The sequence below is a fragment of the Nanorana parkeri genome, unplaced genomic scaffold (assembly GCF_000935625.1).
Source record: "Nanorana parkeri isolate BGI_ZX_2015 unplaced genomic scaffold, ASM93562v1 scaffold1592, whole genome shotgun sequence".
NCBI classification, from domain to species: Eukaryota; Metazoa; Chordata; class Amphibia; order Anura; family Dicroglossidae; genus Nanorana; species Nanorana parkeri.
The window spans coordinates 162064-178943 of NW_017307860.1; the positions used below are offsets into that span (position 1 = coordinate 162064).

Below are 16880 nucleotides of genomic sequence, written 5' to 3' on the forward strand. Positions count from 1 at the left end.
GCTTTTCACTCAGCCTCAGAATCTGAGCCGACCTGTGACAATGAGACTGTCACAGGTCGGCTCAGTAGATCGGGAGGTGAGAGAACACATACCGGCATTCGCTCACCTCTCGATCTTGTCACGGCAGAGAGCTGTGACAGGGAAGGGGCTGGATTTCCCCACCTCCCCGCTCCGATCCTCCAGCGCTGACTGGCAGGACGGACGGGGGAGGGGGCGGGGCAGAGCCAGCTGTCAGTCACGCAGCTGGGCGGATCCAGACATAATTGTCGTGATCCGTCCCGGCTGCGGCGTCTCAGTATACCGCGAGCTGTAGCTCCCTATATACTGAGCTTAGGGTGACGAGAGGACACTAGTTTGTGTCCTCCCGTTACCCTAAGGAGAACTACGGGGACAAGCCCTGACCCCATAGTTCTCCTTTAACTGATGTCATGAGCAGATCAAAGGTCACGCCTTTGATTTGACTTCCGAACAAAACACTAAATACAATGAAACGATACATTGTATTTACTCAATGGCATTTTGTCTGCAAGTGTCATTTTATACGGGAGCGGCTACACTTTGAAAGCAATTGTAATACAAACCAATTACCGGCTGTCATTTTGACAGCCGGGAATAGCGGTGCAGGGAGAGAGTTTATGGACGTAAGAAAGACTTCCTACAAACTTTGCTGACATACTTTATCTCTTATGTTCAGATTCCTCAAGCGGTCCAAATACACGGAAAGATTTTTAAAGAAATAAATGATTATTTTGTTGTCTGTCAGGAAATGGATTCAGTGCAGCAAAGATCTGCAAAATAACAAACCTTCATCTAAGCTTCATAGCCGGCGGTATTCTTATCTCTTGCAGGCTGTCAGGCACAACCTCTGGACTTGGTCTTCCTCTTGGATGCCTCCTCTGGTATTGGACAAGAAAACTTTAATCGTCTGCTGAACTTTGTGACGATGGTTTCCCTTCAGTTTGATATAAATCGGGACGTCACCCAGGTGGGACTCGTCACCTATAGTAACCAGCCGGAGACCGTCTTCAGTCTGGACGCTCACGAATCGGTGTCGGGCCTCATCAGTGCCATTAACAGGGCGCCCTACCTGGGGGGTTCCCCTTCCACCGGGAACGCTCTCCTACACATCCACAATGACGTCATGTCCATCCAGAAGGGTGCCCGGCCTGGGGTGAAGAAGGCTGTGATCGTGCTGAGCGATGGGCGCGGAGGAGCGGAAGATGCCGCAGTTCCTGCGCAAAGGTTGCGGGATGACGGGATTTCAGTCTTTGCTGTGGGAATCGGGAGGATCCAAAGGAATGCGCTGCTGAGGATAGCCGGATCGGAGAGGTTCCTCACTCATGTACCGAGCTACAATGTACTCGGCCAGTACGAGGATGACATTGTACAGCGGGTGTGTGAAGGTGAAGTACTCATTATACTTCCTTAAAGTGTAACTCCAACCAGAACATATTTGGTATATGGGGTGTGAAGGTAGAACCGCCGTACGGTATATTACATGTTGTCTGTGTTCTGTTTCGGGATGCACCAATAGCGGTGGTTCCATTGGCATGGGGCCGGCTTCCCGGCAATCTGTAAGCCGGGAGGCGGGTAATGACATGCCTCCCGGCTTCCCGATTGCCCGGGAAGCCACCTCCATGTTGTCTGGCCGGCTCCATACTGATTGGCCGGGAAGCCGGCTTCTCAGCCAATCAGTAAGGAGCTTCTCAGCCAATTAGTGTTCGGCCGGTTTGATGCTGATTGGGCGGGAAGCCGGCTCCATGTTCCCATACCGCACTGCCGGTCAGAGGAAATCTTCCTTCGACCCGAAGTTCCGGTATCGGGGGAGATATCCGAGCATTTGGGAGAGTACGAGTGCTTGCCCAAATATTCGGTATCGGCACCAATACCGATACTGGTATCGGTGCATCCCTAGTTCTGTTGGAAGAGTTCACTTCCTGTCCTGGGGACCCCCAAATTAAATAAGTGGAAATCTTTCCATAGAGAGGTAAATTCCCTTTTCCTTCACCTTCTGTCCCAGCCATTATCTGCCTGTATTGCACAGAGAAGCACAAAGACCCAATGATGATCATGGTTGGTGGGAGGGGCCAGCAGAGTGCTTCCTGAAAAACATCACAGCACCTGGCCTCAATGCTACTCCCAAGAGCCCTCAGCCCTGGGGTAAGCAGTGGGTGGGCTCTTGGGAGGAGTTATGCAAATATCAAAATGCCTTGATGGGTGGATGTCAGTCTGGAGAAGTGGGTGTTCCTAGGCAACCCTCGGTAACGCCCAAATGTGAGGAGGGAACAAATGTACACATTAGGGTTTTGGGTCGATGTGTTTAATATATTTTTTAATGATATTGCATCTTTTGGTTATATGTGCAGAATATTGTAACCAATGTGCAAAGCTGGGGGGTGCAAGTAGTCCCCATTGCCGTCCCTCGCTCCTGCTTGTACATCCTCTCATTAAAAGAGAAATAATTGGGCTTTAAGACAATAAAATAATATCAATAACAACAAAATAATAATTTTTAATTAAAGAACTCCATCCGAATTATTCCGAAACAAAAATTTCAATCCATCTGAATAACAAACTGAATTTTGGATCCGAAATCCAAAAACAAAAAAATTGCCAGCTGAGGTGCTTTTTTTGTTATTTATTGCCAGAAACATTCGGAGTTTGTTGGATTTTTTCAAATTTGTACTAAATAATTATTTCCTTTTCAGCAATGGGGTCCCTCTGCGTCCCCCTCCTTTGTAAATGTTCTTGGATGGTGGGACTCGGATTTTGGATGATGCAATGTACGGGGCCCGTGTATCACTGTGGTTTCCTTTTATCGATGATGTTTCTATTTTATGGGACGGTTCCAAGGAAATGTTTGAAGCAATTTGTAATCTATATCGGAATGATTTTTACCAGGGATGCACCGATACCAAGGACCGTGCTCGGTCCAAGAACAGATACTATTCCATGTCCAGGACTAGACTAGAGAAAAATTCAGAATTTAGGAGGCGGCTGTCATGTGTAAGGAGCACACGGAGCTCACGGGATTTGTACATCTCTATTTTATTGTATGATCTTGTTTTTATAAATATAAATAAAGGGATACACCGATACCAGTTTTGCAAGTACGAGTACTGATAAATTTTTCTTTATTGTCATGTGACAGTTTTTCTAAAACAATACAGACTAATGATATCAGGACAGTGGTGGAGCGCCAGAGCCCGGTGCCAGCTTCAACCGCTGCAACCCCGGGAGTTCTCCTGAAAATGCCAAGTATCGGCACTGGTACCGGCAAAGTATCGGCACTGGTACCGGCAAAGTATCGGCACTGGTACCGGCAAAGTATCGGCACTGGTACCGGCAAAGTATCGGCGCATACCTAGTTTTTACATTTAAGTAGAAACATTTTTTTGACCTGACCATTGATAGAGATTCAAATAGAATTTGACAAACAAAGTATACAGGAAGCCAACATCACCTAACACCGAATTATATTACAGATCACTCCCATGACGAAGGATCCGCAGAGGCCGGCCGGATTATTTAACTCATTCTGCTTTTCTGTTTCTTCAGAGGCAAAATCCAAAGAGAGTCCGTGTAAACCCAACCCGTGTATGAACGGAGGAGTCTGCATCCTGCGACACAACAGCTACTACTGCCAGTGCCACGGATGGGACGGACCGCACTGCGAGAACCGTAAGTATCGCTCCTGGTGAGGCTACAGAATCACTGGCAAGTGTTAGATTGGTGAAGAGGCTAAACTAAGCCACGGGGTCCGGAAGCAAAATGTAATCGTGACCCTAAATTTTTTGGATTGGTGTTGGAAGTAAAAACAAGGAGTGCACGATGAGAAGAAAATTCCAGAACCTTCCTTCATCTGCATGGCAGAACAATAAGAGATATGGGCCCCCGGACACTCTATACAGATCTTGACTTCTGGAAAAGTCGAGCTCGGCCCTCCCACCTCCCAAGCCTCTCCGCTGTTGCTTAAACCTGATGGGCAGCCCGAGGGACAGGGCAGGGGCAAACGAAACTGGCTGATTTACAGGTCGGTGTGACTCTAAATAGAGTCATGCATTAAGGCCATCTGTTCTGGATTTGCAGGGACGGTCTTAGGCCCTGACGATGATGTGTCCTTCGCTTGTCCTGGGGTCACCTAATTCAAGTTTCTGCACACTCACAGAAACTCACAAAAGTCATCAACTGTGGGGGTTAGGGCCGCAATTGGGTGGGCCAAGCATATGTGGAGATGATGTCTAGGTGGGACCATCTTATAAATTGGTTGAGATAGGCGGTCCATGCAAATTTAGAGGTGGCGTCCAGGAGGGAACCAGCCCAGAAAGTGGACCTTATGGATGGTCCCCATATATTTAGAGATGGTGTGTGGGTGGGACCAACCCAGAAAGTAGGCAATATGGATGCTCGCCACATATTTAAAGGTAGCATCCTGGAGGGGCCCAACCCAGAAAGTAGGCATTATAGATGGTCCCTACGTGTTATTTAAAGGTAGCATCCTGTAGGGGGCCAACCCAGAGAGTAGGCAATATGGATGGTCCCCACATATTTAAAGGTAGCATCCTGAAGGGGCCAATCCAGAAAGTGGACATGATTTGGGTGCACCCAACTGGAAAGTGGGAGAACGAACTGTGGACCATGGGCAGGATTCGGAACCGCAATGGTGGTAAGTGTGCCTCATCGAAAGTGAAGGGTGGTATGTGGACTATTGTGAACACTTTCAGGTATACATCTGACAGCAGAAAATGAACCTGAATAATTTCTGAATTTCTTTTCAGGAATAGTTAGAGGGGACAGCGCCTGGCCGCTGCCGCTGACCAAGATTCGGCATCAAAGGCACTCCTCCGCGTCACACCACCAATTCAAACCCCAGTCCAGCAGAAAGTCTTTGGGGAGGACACATTAATTGAACTGGATGTAAAGCTCGGAGGACTGTCCTGTCCGAGCTATCGGGGGTGGGGCACGCCGCAGCCAGATCTACGTTTTCACAGCCCCGCGAGGTATCCTGTGGGCAGAATCAAGCCGGATGTAATGCTGCTGAGCAACCATAGGGGGCAGCAAAACCAACATTCACTTTTTACCTCTGTCTTCAATGAAAGAAAGAATTAGAATATCCTTTTTTTTAAAAAAGAAAATATCCCCCCTACCAACTTCTGAGGAATGTTTAGTTTATAAAATCAGTTGTATATAAATCTCTCCATCACCGCCTCCCATATCCCTTTAAATGCAAACAATGTTGTCTGTATAATAGAGGAGGACCTCTGATGTCATTGGTTGCTAGGATGCCAGCGGCCCTAGCAACCAAGGCCCAAAGAGAAACATGTTCCGACCAATAACTGATCGCCAACCTGTGCTGGGCTATGGCTTGCAGTGGAGTCACCAGCCTTGGGGGCCATTGCAGCCGCTATCAACCAGCCATAACTGAGTGCAGGGCGGGGGGGCCGGACAGCTGCAGACTAAGGGTCAGATACGGCCCATGGGCCAAAAAAAAGCCCAGGTCTGATTGAAAGGGTTATGGGAGACGGTGATGGAGCAATTTGTATACAAATGATTTTATAAATACATATTCTTCACATCTGCATAGGAGTATATTGTTCGTGGTGTCTGTGTGCGCCATTTCTGGTTTCTGCTTTGATCAGATTGGTTTAATACTGACGCCTGCCCGAAATAGTGGGTCTGATCCCTAATAATCCAGCAAACCTCTTTACTTTCCAGGAAGCTTGGCCTCCCTGAACTTCCTGTCCAGTACAAGATCATAATGGGGGGGGGAGAGCAGACACCAGGACCTGTCCATCTACTAGCATGGAAAAGGGGGGGAGGAGCATTATATCTTTTCGTTGCATACTATTTGTAGGATCTATTTAATGTAAACATTTGTTTTTCTTTTTATATTGTATTTATGACGTCATTTGTAGAAGTATAAATGTATCTACAGATGTAAAATGTATTTGTATATTTGTTTATAAGGAGTGTAAAGTTTTTTTTCTAAGATGGTAAAGTGTCTGGGTGGTGTCATTTATAGTTACACGTGATGCAGATTGTGCAAAAATGGAACTGGAGTGTCAGGAACCGCTTCTCTCCTGACTCATCTCTGTACTCCATGCTCTCAAGTCTTGTCAGCCATCACTTGTCTCCTCCATCCTCCCTTATCCCTGTCCTCCTTCACCTGCTTCCTGGTTTTTAGGGTCTCCGTCCTCTCGCCTTTGTCTTTCCTCCTCTGCTCCCTCCATTCTCTCATGTTTCTGTTCCCCTCATCTCTGCCATTCTTCTTGTGTTCTCCCAAGCGTCCATTCTCTCATCTCTGTCCTTCACAAGTCCCCTATGTTCTCTCATGTCTTTGTCCTCCCTCAGCTACCACCTTGGTTCTTCCCCAATATCTGTCTTGCTTCACCAGCCCCCTCTGCTCTTTCATCTCTTTCCTACCTAATCTCTGTCCTTCCTTACCTCTAACCTTGGTTCCTCCCTCATCATTGTTCTTCCTCCTCTGTCCGCCGCCTTCTCTGTTCTTTCTCACCAGCCCCCTCTGTTCTCTCATGTCTCTCTCCTACCTAATCTCTGTCCTTCCTCACCTACAACCTTGGTTCCTCCCTCATCGTTGTGCTTCCTCACCTACCTTCTCTGTTCTCTCAGGTCTTTGTCCTTCCTTAATCTGTCATCTCCGTTCTCTCATCTCTTTCCTCCCTCTTCCATTGACTCAAGTTATTGCGCAAGGGACGGCATATTTTAGGACGGTCATTGGAAGTGTCTCTGGTCAGAGAGCTGTCTCAGTGATGGAGTTTTATTTCTGCTCCTCCTGGAGATTCTACTGGAAGCCGCTCAAGAAAATGATGACAACTTTGGTTTTTCACTGCAAAGAAAAAAACAAAAACAAAACTCCTCCCTGATTTATAGACATATATTGAATTTTTATAAAATACTGTCAAATACTTTGTGAACACAAACGTCTCCTGACATGGATCCTCAGTCCTGGACAATGTCTATGATTGGTGTGTCCTATGTGAAGAATTATGGAGCACAGTGTGCCGCTTCTCCTCTCTATGTCTTATGTAGAGTCTCTGCCGTATCTTCTCCACCATTGTCCACCTCATGTAGAGTCTGTGCCGTATCTTCTCCACCTCATGTAGAGTCTACCATTGTCCGTCTCACGTAGAGTCTGTGCCGTATCTTCTCCACCATATGTAGAGTCTGTGTTGTATCTTCTCCACCATTGTCCACCTCATGTAGAGTCTGTGTTGTATCTTCTCTACCTCATGTAGAGTCTACCATTGTCCACCTCACGTAGAGTCTGTGTTGTATCTTCTCCACCATTGTCCACCTCATGTAGAGTCTGTGTTGTATCTTCTCTACCTCATGTACCCCATAGTTCTCCTCAGGGTAACGGGAGGCTGTGTTGAATCCGCTCCACAAGTTTTGGTTTTGGCTGATTTGTACACATTGTATAAAACAAAGCCGTTTTTCATTAACTTACAAGTATGATCTATGAGGTTTCTTCCGATAGCCTCGCACTGCGGTCTTTCACCGGCTGCCTCCACCACGGCTCCATAGCACATTAAGGTCAGTCCATCTTATTCATGAAAAGACTTCTCATTGTTATATATCATAAAGTCGCGTGTGTAGGACACTTTGTATTAAAATAGATGATAAAATGTGAGTTAATTGGCAAAATAAAATGACAGAAGGAATTTTGCTGGCTTCCGTGTTGGTAGGTGAACCGGATTCGCTGGCGTGGTAAAATCTTATAAAAATTTCCACCATGTTTCATGAACGTATTGCTCTGTCGTAAAAATACATTCCGGGTGCCCGAGGGCCCGGGCATGGACTAAATGTGCTAAAACAGTGGCAGTCATCCACTACATACACCACTCTGGGGCCCCAGTCAGTCTTCCCATGGTGTGGGGGCGAGTGGCATATGTCTTGGCTTTGGTCCCTTGGAGCACCACTATGTGCAAAGTAAAAAAAAAATGAGGTCCCCCCCTCACTGGAGGATGTTCTTCACCACAATGTGACAAGTCTCTGACATCCCATAAATTAAATGTCAATCAGACACAAGGGTCTCAGTCCATTTAGAAGATGATGTTGTAGTTCTAGCTGGCTCCTTTCTTCTCCCATTCCTAAAAAGAAGAAAGAAATAAGTCACGCCTAAGCCGTTTCTGAAGCAAGGGTGGTGAGGTTGATGGAGGAAACATTTGTATCTATAATACGGGTTGATTCAGAGAGATCAATGATGGTAACAGAATTCTACTTTTTAGGACTACAGGAAGTCCCCGGGTTACGAACAAGATAGGGATTGGAGGTTTGTTCTTAAAGGAGAACTATGGGGTCAGTGTTTTTCCCCATAGTTCTCCTCAGGGTAACGGGAGGACACAAACTAGCGTCCTCCCATCACCCAAAGCTCAGTATATAGGGAGCTACAGCTCGCGGTATACTGAGACTCCGCAGCCAGTGCGGATCCCGACGTCGAGATCTGCCCAGCTGCGTGAGTGACAGCTGGCTCTGCCTATCTAGAGGCTGTACCCGCCCCCTCCCCGTCCGTTCCTCTAGTCAGCGCTGGCAGATCGGAGTGGGGAGGGGGGAATCCAGCCCCTCCCCTGTCACGGCAGAGAGCTGTGACAGGATCGAGAAGTGAGCGAACGCCGGTATGTGTTCGCTCACTTCCCAATCTACTGAGCCGACCTGTGACAGTTTCATTGTCACAGGTCGGCTAGAACGATGAGGTGAGTGGAAATCACCTCCCCCCCTCCCCCCCTCATAGTTCTCCTTTAAGTTGAATTTGTATGTAAGTTGCGACAGGTAAATTTTTTAAGTGCAACTCCAGCCAAAAACATGTTTATTTAGTTTTGGATAGCATAGGGAAGGGTGTACCCCCCTGTAAAGTTTGCGTTGCTGTGTGTGCTCCCCTGTTCAGAAGATTTCACCTCACTTCCTGTCCCTGTGACAATTGGATTTTGAACATTTTGGGTTGTCGTGGAAACAAGGATTGGTGATAAAGCTTTCAGTGGAGACAACTTTTTTCCCCCATGATCACTCTTACAGGAGTGAATTTCCCTTCCTAGGGGTAGATTTCCTCTCACTTCCTGTTGTCTCAAGGACAGGAAGTGAGATTAAATCTTTCTAATGAGGATACAGACGGCAGTAAAAACCTCACAGTGACCCGGGAAAAAGAGGCGGGCACCCCTCGTCGGCACGTCTAACGAGCCAACTTCCTGTAATGTACGTACAAGTACTACAAACCAGACCCAAAGAGGCGGGCGCTCCTCTTCAGCACGAGCGCGCTACCATTACAACTACCCCCGCTGCACAGTAATAGCCCCCGTATGTAAGTCGTGTGTATGTAACCCGGGGACTGCCTGTATACTTCTTCTAAATGGGGCAATGGTACTTTGTATACAATGGTCCAAGTACCGTCCAAAGCTGTGAAGAACGGAAACCAGCACCCTCCATGAAAGTCCGGCATCAAAAGGCCATTTGTTGTACTCAGCCTTCAATCCTGGACAGACGGCCTGCTCCGTTCTCCATGAATTGAGACTTTGACGGAGCGCCCCGTGTGAGGTGAAAGGTGGCAGATGCAGGAGAGTGAAGTGGGTTGTCTGCCCAGGATTGGAACCAGAGTCCAATAAATGGACGTCTGCAGATGGTTCTCACTGAACTCTGTAACTGCAGGCACTGTGGGGAAGCTCATCATCAACATTCAAAGGCACTGAAATCGCAGCTCTTCTCCCTTTATGAGCCGGTCCACACAATACTGTTGTGATAACAGACGGCAATGCATGTCAAGTGTGACGTGGTGCCATTCATTCTCAATAGCACCCGAATGCGCCTGCCAACAGACGTGCGGCAATGCAGTAAGGTGTGCTGCGCTGCTAAGAATCTTCATCAGTGAGATGCGTTGGGGTGCCGTTCAGATAAATGAATAGCACCACAATTTACAAACGCACGTAATGCTGCATGTTCTTATGAATTGCGTGTTACAGCAACAACATGGTGTGAATGGACTGATTTACTTCTCACTCAGCAGCCCGCCAGCCTTCTAATGTAAACGCACAGCAGGTGCTCCCGGCTGTTCAGAAACCAGCTACAACCCAACTTCAGGACTAGTTCACACCAGCCTCAGTGCGTTCCGGACCAATTGTTGTTTTTTTTGCAAGCACTATTTTTTCTGACCGGAACACGGGCATTGATGTTCCACGGGCCAATCGCACTGCGGCCGGAGGTCGTGGCTGCGATGACATCGAGTACAATGCACCGCCACGCCCCCCCCTCCAGCCCCAATACAAAGTGTGCCGGCCGGAATGCAATCCAGTAAGTTCCGGCCAGAATTGGGCCGAAACGCATTAAGGCTGGTTGTGATCTTTGAGGCTGAATTGATCCATGGTGCCCGCAGCTACAGAAGCCATGGAGGGTTTGTGTCAAAGATCTCTTGCTGCTCGTTTAGAATATGCAAATATTTCAATGTTTATAACCCGGACGCAGGTACGCTTTAAGCGCAGCTTGGGGAATGCAGCTCTGCTGTTTTCATATTGGATTACTGCACTTTGTGCCACATTATAACTCCACGCATTGCGTCTGTGAAGGTTCTCAGTCATCCAGGTCACATGGTATGTCTGTAAAAAGTAAATCAAGGCGACTGGACTCGCTGTATTTCTCTTGAAGACGTTTCACTGATCATCCGACCGGCTTTCTCCATTCCCGTACCCCCATAGAGAACCGATATCCATGCATTGCCTTCCCGTACCCCCCATAGAGAACCAATATCCATGCATTGCCTTCCCGTACCCCCCATTAGAGAACCGATATCCATGCATTGCCTTCCCGTACCCCTATAAAGAACCGATATCCATGCATTGCCTTCCCATACCCCCATAGAGAACCGATATCCATGCATTGCCTTCCAGTACCCCCATAAAGAACCGATATCCATGCATTGCCTTCTCATACGCCCATACAGAACCGATATCCATGCATTGCCTTCCCATACCCCCATAGAGAACCGATATCCATGCATTGCCTTCCCATACAGAACCGATATCCATGCATTGCCTTCCCGTACTCCCATAAAAGAACCGATATCCATGCATTGCCTTCCCATACCCCCATACAGAACCGATATCCATGCATTGCCTTCCCGTACCCCCATAAAAAAACCGATATCCATGCATTGCCTTCCCGTACCCCCATAGAGAACCGATATCCATGCATTGCCTTCCCGTACCCCCATAGAGAACCGATATCCATGCATTGCCTTCCCGTACCCCCATAGAAAATGATTATCATGACCCAGTTTATTCAAGACAAAGGATGGCACAGTCTCTAAGCACCAACTGGGTAAGAAACCACTGTTGGGCTTCGCAAGGGGCGGCATCGGGGGGTTGGAGGCGGGGGCGGGGGTAGAAACACAGACAAATAATAACAAAATTGTCTCTGCATAGAGTAAGGGTATAAGCTTATCACGCAGTCGCCAGTATTACCCCCTCAGTCAAGTCACAGAGTATATTGTGGAGGGTCTCAGTGGAGTGACAATGGGTTTAAAGGAGAACTATGGGGGGTCAGTGTTTTTCCCTATAGTTCTCCTTAGGGTAACGGGAGGACACAAACTAGCGTCCTCCGGTCACCCTAGGCTCCGCCCAGCTGCGTGAGTGACAGCTGGCTCTGCCTATCTAGAGGCAGAGCCAGCTGTACCCGCCCCCTATGTTATAATTACCTTGGCCTTCTGTAGGACGGTTCCTTTGCCAGTGGTCATAATGGACAACGGTCGGGCTTTGAGCGCCATTGCGGAATTTACTGGCGAGGATTCGGAGGTGTGGCCCGGGCTGTTACATTTAACCTGGAAAATAATAAATTAGTGAGAAAACGCTACAAATCGAAGCAGAAGTCGGTCCCTGTGTCCGTACTGGATGTATAGAGAGCAAAATTCATCTCTCGACTTCCCATCCCTCATCCAGAACACTTGGACGCATTTACTTTATTACACAGCTACCACCATTGTTACTGGGGGGGGGGAGCTCACGGTCAGGAAATGAGGTGGACAAATCTAATCTCAGATATAATCTGGTTTTCACCATGAGCCCTCTGTGGTTGTCAGGTTATAGGAGCCCCGACTGCAGCCTCAGACACCACCAAATATAATGCTTAGTATATTTTATAGTATAGAAGACTGTGGACATGCTGCAGGAGATGGTCAGAGACTGCGGACATGCTACAGGAGATGGTCAGAGACTGCAGACATGCTACAGGAGATGGCCAGAGACTGCGGACACTGTTGGCGCTCTATAAATCCTGTGTGGACATGCTGCAGGAGATGAATGGTCAGAGACTGTGGACATGCTGCAGGAGATGGTCAGAGACTGTGGACATGCTGCAGGAGATGGTCAGAGACTGTGGACATGCTGCAGGAGATGGTCAGAGACTGTGGACATGCTGCAGGAGATGGTCAGAGACTGTGGACATGCTGCAGGAGATGGTCAGAGACTGTGGACATGCTGCAGGAGATGGTCAGAGACTGTGGACATGCTGCAGGAGATGGTCAGAGACTGTGGACATGCTGCAGGAGATGATCAGGTTAAGAGTTCCAACCCTTCAGCATTTACCAACAAGGCCCACAGGAACTTCAGGAAGAACTCTGGGGTACCATAGACCCCTAGTAGAGGATGACTGGTCTATACCCCTGGACCTTGGATAGAATCCTTCTACCAATGATGAGGTCAGGAAGAGATTTTCTATCTCGCAGGCTGTAGGGATGAATGGCGGGTTCATTTTTGGGTTTTATCTCTTTGTAGGCCACCACCGCCTCCAGGAAAAAGAACAGACTATTACCTTTATACTTACTGACTGACTGCTGTCCAGGTGGGCCGGGTCGACCGCAGTGCCCAGAGTAACGGGCCCCGACTCGGCCTTTCTGAGATTCTCCTTCACGTCTACAATCTGAAGCTCCAGGTCCACCCGCTGGTTCTCCCGCTGCTTGCACTCCTCCTCCTTACTCTTCAGCTTCTCCTCCAGGCTGGTTAGCGCACTCTTGTCTGTCAGGGAGACATATTGTACCTGTCAGATCGACCCAATGTCATGTCTCAATCAACCTCCCTCGGAGCTCCACTCCATCTCAATCGTATCAGAAGGAACAAGAGATACAATGTAACAATTCCAGAAAATGCTGAAGAGATTAGATGTAAATGTCCTCCTCACCATCTTGTCTTGTGATTGTAATGTCTCCCTTATATTGTACAGCGCTGCGCACACTGTTGGCGCTCTATAAATCCTGTATAATAATAATGTAACCATTGATACTATATCCCGGTAGCAGCAATGGTTACATATCCACGCTGATTCCCTCCAGCGGTCTCTAGAATTGTTACATTGTATCTCTCATTACGAAGCTGCACTTCTATCCCATGATCCTCGGCTCCATCTAGTGGCCATAATGCAATATTTTGGGCCCTTAGATGAAGCGCACGGGCCCGCCTGACCCGGGATACAGATGAATTGGATTATTTGGGGGTGATGAACAATGATATAAATCTATTTATCAGCCTTTGCTACATGTTATTAGTTTCATATACAGGAATGTGACAGTAGAGATACGCTACCGCTGCAGTTGGCGATGCTCTCCTTGAGTTCCCGCCTTTCTTTTCGGAGCTGGGCCAGCTGCACACGAATCTCCTCCCTCTCTTTCTCCAGCTTCTCCTTCACCTCCGTGAAGCGCCTGGCTTCCGCCTCCGTGCGGTTCTTGCCAAATTTAGTCTCAATGGCGTCTGTGTAGCGAAGAAATCGCATGTAAATATTCTGCACGATCCCAGAACATACAATAAAACATACATGTTCCCTGTGGAATGAAACCAATAACCATCGCGCCCCCACCCCCACCCCCCCCCCCCATTCAGTTCATTTACATTGTTTGCCGTCCTATGCCCTGATGAAGGGGCATTTATAGACCCCCCACAATGTGTTGGTTCCTCTTCTGATCTCCTGCCTGACCCTATGCCGGAATAAAATTGTATCTGGACCATTAATCTGTCATCTCAGATCTACTATTTTGCACCAATTAAATTGTGGGAAGAAGCAGACAACCCATACTGACACCATTATAATGCTACTGTATAGCAATACCAATAGGACAACCCCGGCTCCAGCACTTTATTACTTCCCAAAGGGTAATATTACTGCGTGTGTGTGACTTCCTGTTCTGGAGTCTGACTCTCCCCTCACATCCTGTTCTGGGGTCACAGGGATAAGAAGTGAGGTGAAAATCCCAAATGGGGTCACAGACAGCAAAACAACAGTGACGTATTGATTCGTTCATCCTGAGTCTGTGCAGCAGGAAAGTTTGCTGGAGATGGAAGACGAGTAAATCGTTCTCAGCAACAAGTGGAGCAATTTTGTGTAAAAGATACAAATGATTTCAGTTTGTAGTATTGGAATAGCGATCACGTGTGTTCGGATGCGGTAACACCGTCCCTCTCTGTGATGGGAACGCGGCTCACCGTGATTGGTCGGTTTTCCTTTCTCCATCTTGTTTTTCCCGAGCAGCGGACTGGCCGTCACGCCGCTCTCGGCTTTCACCTGCAGGCCGGGAGTCGTCTCCTCTGCACTCGGCTCGGTTTCCTGCAGCACAAAAAACGCAGCGTGAGCGCACCGCCAACACCGAGCAAAGGTGCAGACGGGTCTATTCATGTGTAATCTGCAGAGCCACTCGCCCCCCAAATCTCTGCGAACGTTCCTTCTGTGCAAATAGAAATACTGGGGGATGTTCCTGGTATGGTGGGGTATAAATACTGGGGGATGCTCCTGGTATGGTGGGGTATAAATACTGGGGTATGTTCCTGGCATGAATACCGGGGTATGTTCCTGGTATGGTAGTGTTATAAATTCTGGTTCACATTGACAAGTGAATGTTCATCAGGATACACAGAGGGTGAATCTCCGCAGAGCCTCTAACCCTTCTCCCCCCTCAGGGAAAGTTGTGGCTACAGACGGGTTCCTGAGGAAGCCTCTTTGATGAGCCGACAAATGTCTTCAACAATACAGAACGGGTCCAGTTGTATGTGGCCCAAGTACTACGAGATAGACCAGGCCCGGGACCGATGAGAACCTCCCCTACGCGCCGGGCCCCTCACCTCTCGGACCGGACGCGGCGGTTCTGGGTCACTAGACATGGCGGCCTCTGCTTCCTCGTCTCTCGTTTTGGCGATTTCCGGCCCCGGAGAGCTCGGCGGGCCTTTATCGGGACATTTCTTCGGAGCACCGTGCAGGAAGGACCGTGCCGGAAGCAGATCCAGGTAGGTGTGGTCTTCTACTTCCTTTCGCGCCTCGGTTTTAGGCTCCTCCTCCTGCGTTCACAGACGGCAGAAAAGTGGATGAAATTGTGGGGTTAGGAAATGTTTGGAGCTCGTAGTACAGTGGGGCGGGCAACCCCGGCACTGCAGCTGTTGTGGAACTACAAGTCCCATGAGGCATTGCAAGACTCTGACAGCCACAGGCGTGACTCTCAGAGGCAGAGGCATGGTGGGATTTGTAGTGTCACCAAGCGATTTCCGGCCCCGGAGAGCTCGGCGGGCCTTTATCGGGACATTTCTTCGGAGCACCGTGCAGGAAGGACCGTGCCGGAAGCAGATCCAGGTAGGTGTGGTCTTCTACTTCCTTTCGCGCCTCGGTTTTAGGCTCCTCCTCCTGCGTTCACAGACGGCAGAAAAGTGGATGAAATTGTGGGGTTAGGAAATGTTTGGAGCTCGTAGTACAGTGGGGCGGGCAACCCCGGCACTGCAGCTGTTGTGGAACTACAAGTCCCATGAGGCATTGCAAGACTCTGACAGCCACAGGCGTGACTCTCAGAGGCAGAGGCATGGTGGGATTTGTAGTGTCACCACAGCTGGAGTGCCCAGGTTGCCCGCCCCTGTAGTATGAAGCCACGTGGAGTATGTCAGAGTTGTTCTTTCATAGAATTTAATACAGAGACCGGAGACACAGGATGGGTCCATCTCGGGGGTGGCAAGGGGCGGGACTAACCTCCCGGACCTTTTATAACTTGACTCACCACTGCATCTGACATGTCGACATCATCATAGAGATCGTCTTGCTGGCTCCTCCCACCGCGCGGGTTGTCAATATAGGTGTTGGGCTCAGAATATTTCCTTTGCATTAAACTGAAAAGGTGATAAAAGGAAGTTGGTTACAGATTTGCATTTGTCGGATCGGTTCCATCAGAATCACAGAACGGCCCGTTACAGGAAGCCGATCCTGAGCAACTTCCTGGCTGTTGCATTGATCCAGTGCATCCATGGCTCTCAGCATTTGACTTGTGACCAGAGAGGGGGGGAGGGGGTTTCTTCTCAATGTATACATTGCTACATATGTCCCAGTTTTGGAGCTCGGACAGTCTTGCACTAGACCAGTGGTAGCAAACCTCCGGCCCTCCAGCAGTGGGGGGAAACTACAAATCCCACGATGCATCTCTCTTCGGGAGTCATGTCTGCGGCTGTGAGAATCTTGCAATGCCTCATGGGATCTGTAGTTCCAAAATAGCTGGGGGGCCGGAGGTTCGCCACCACTGCACTAGAGTGTAGATATACAGGAAGTCCCCGGGGTTACAGACAAGATCGGTTCTGTAGGTTTGTTCTTAAGTTGAATTTGTATGTAAGTTGGAGCAGGTACATTTTTTAAGTGTAACTCCAGCCCCCCAATTATTTTAGGGCTTTTCCCCATAGTTCTCCTTAGGGACACAAACTAGCGTCCTCCCGTCACCCTAGGCTCAGTATATAGGGAGCTACAGCTCGCGGTATACTGAGACGCCGCAGCTGAAGCGGATCCCGACAATTGTGTCTGGATCCGCCCAGCTGCGTGAGTGACAGCTGGCTCTGCCTATCTAGAGGCAGAGCCAGCTGTACCCGCCCCCT

General features: G+C 48.7%; 2 protein-coding genes across 2 annotated transcripts in view; one reads left to right on the top strand and one right to left on the bottom strand.

Annotated features, from left to right (window-relative positions):
• The window catches only part of VWA2 (von Willebrand factor A domain containing 2), a 29040-nt gene extending 24134 nt beyond the window's left edge, over positions 1 to 4906 (top strand). Inside the window, exons 13-15 of the mRNA XM_018570758.1 lie at positions 849 to 1403; positions 3559 to 3681; positions 4779 to 4906. Coding sequence (XP_018426260.1) covers positions 849 to 1403; positions 3559 to 3681; positions 4779 to 4906 — 806 coding nt within the window. The remainder of the gene's footprint in view (positions 1 to 848; positions 1404 to 3558; positions 3682 to 4778) is intronic.
• Positions 4907 to 7890: 2984 nt separating this feature from the next.
• The window catches only part of AFAP1L2 (actin filament associated protein 1 like 2), a gene marked incomplete at its 5' end in the record, with an annotated part of 44393 nt that continues 35403 nt past the window's right edge, over positions 7891 to 16880 (bottom strand). The window contains 8 exons of the mRNA XM_018570759.1: positions 7891 to 8111; positions 11699 to 11821; positions 12823 to 13013; positions 13578 to 13745; positions 14475 to 14592; positions 15105 to 15317; positions 15517 to 15657; positions 16022 to 16130. Coding sequence (XP_018426261.1) covers positions 8085 to 8111; positions 11699 to 11821; positions 12823 to 13013; positions 13578 to 13745; positions 14475 to 14592; positions 15105 to 15317; positions 15517 to 15657; positions 16022 to 16130 — 1090 coding nt within the window. The remainder of the gene's footprint in view (positions 8112 to 11698; positions 11822 to 12822; positions 13014 to 13577; positions 13746 to 14474; positions 14593 to 15104; positions 15318 to 15516; positions 15658 to 16021; positions 16131 to 16880) is intronic.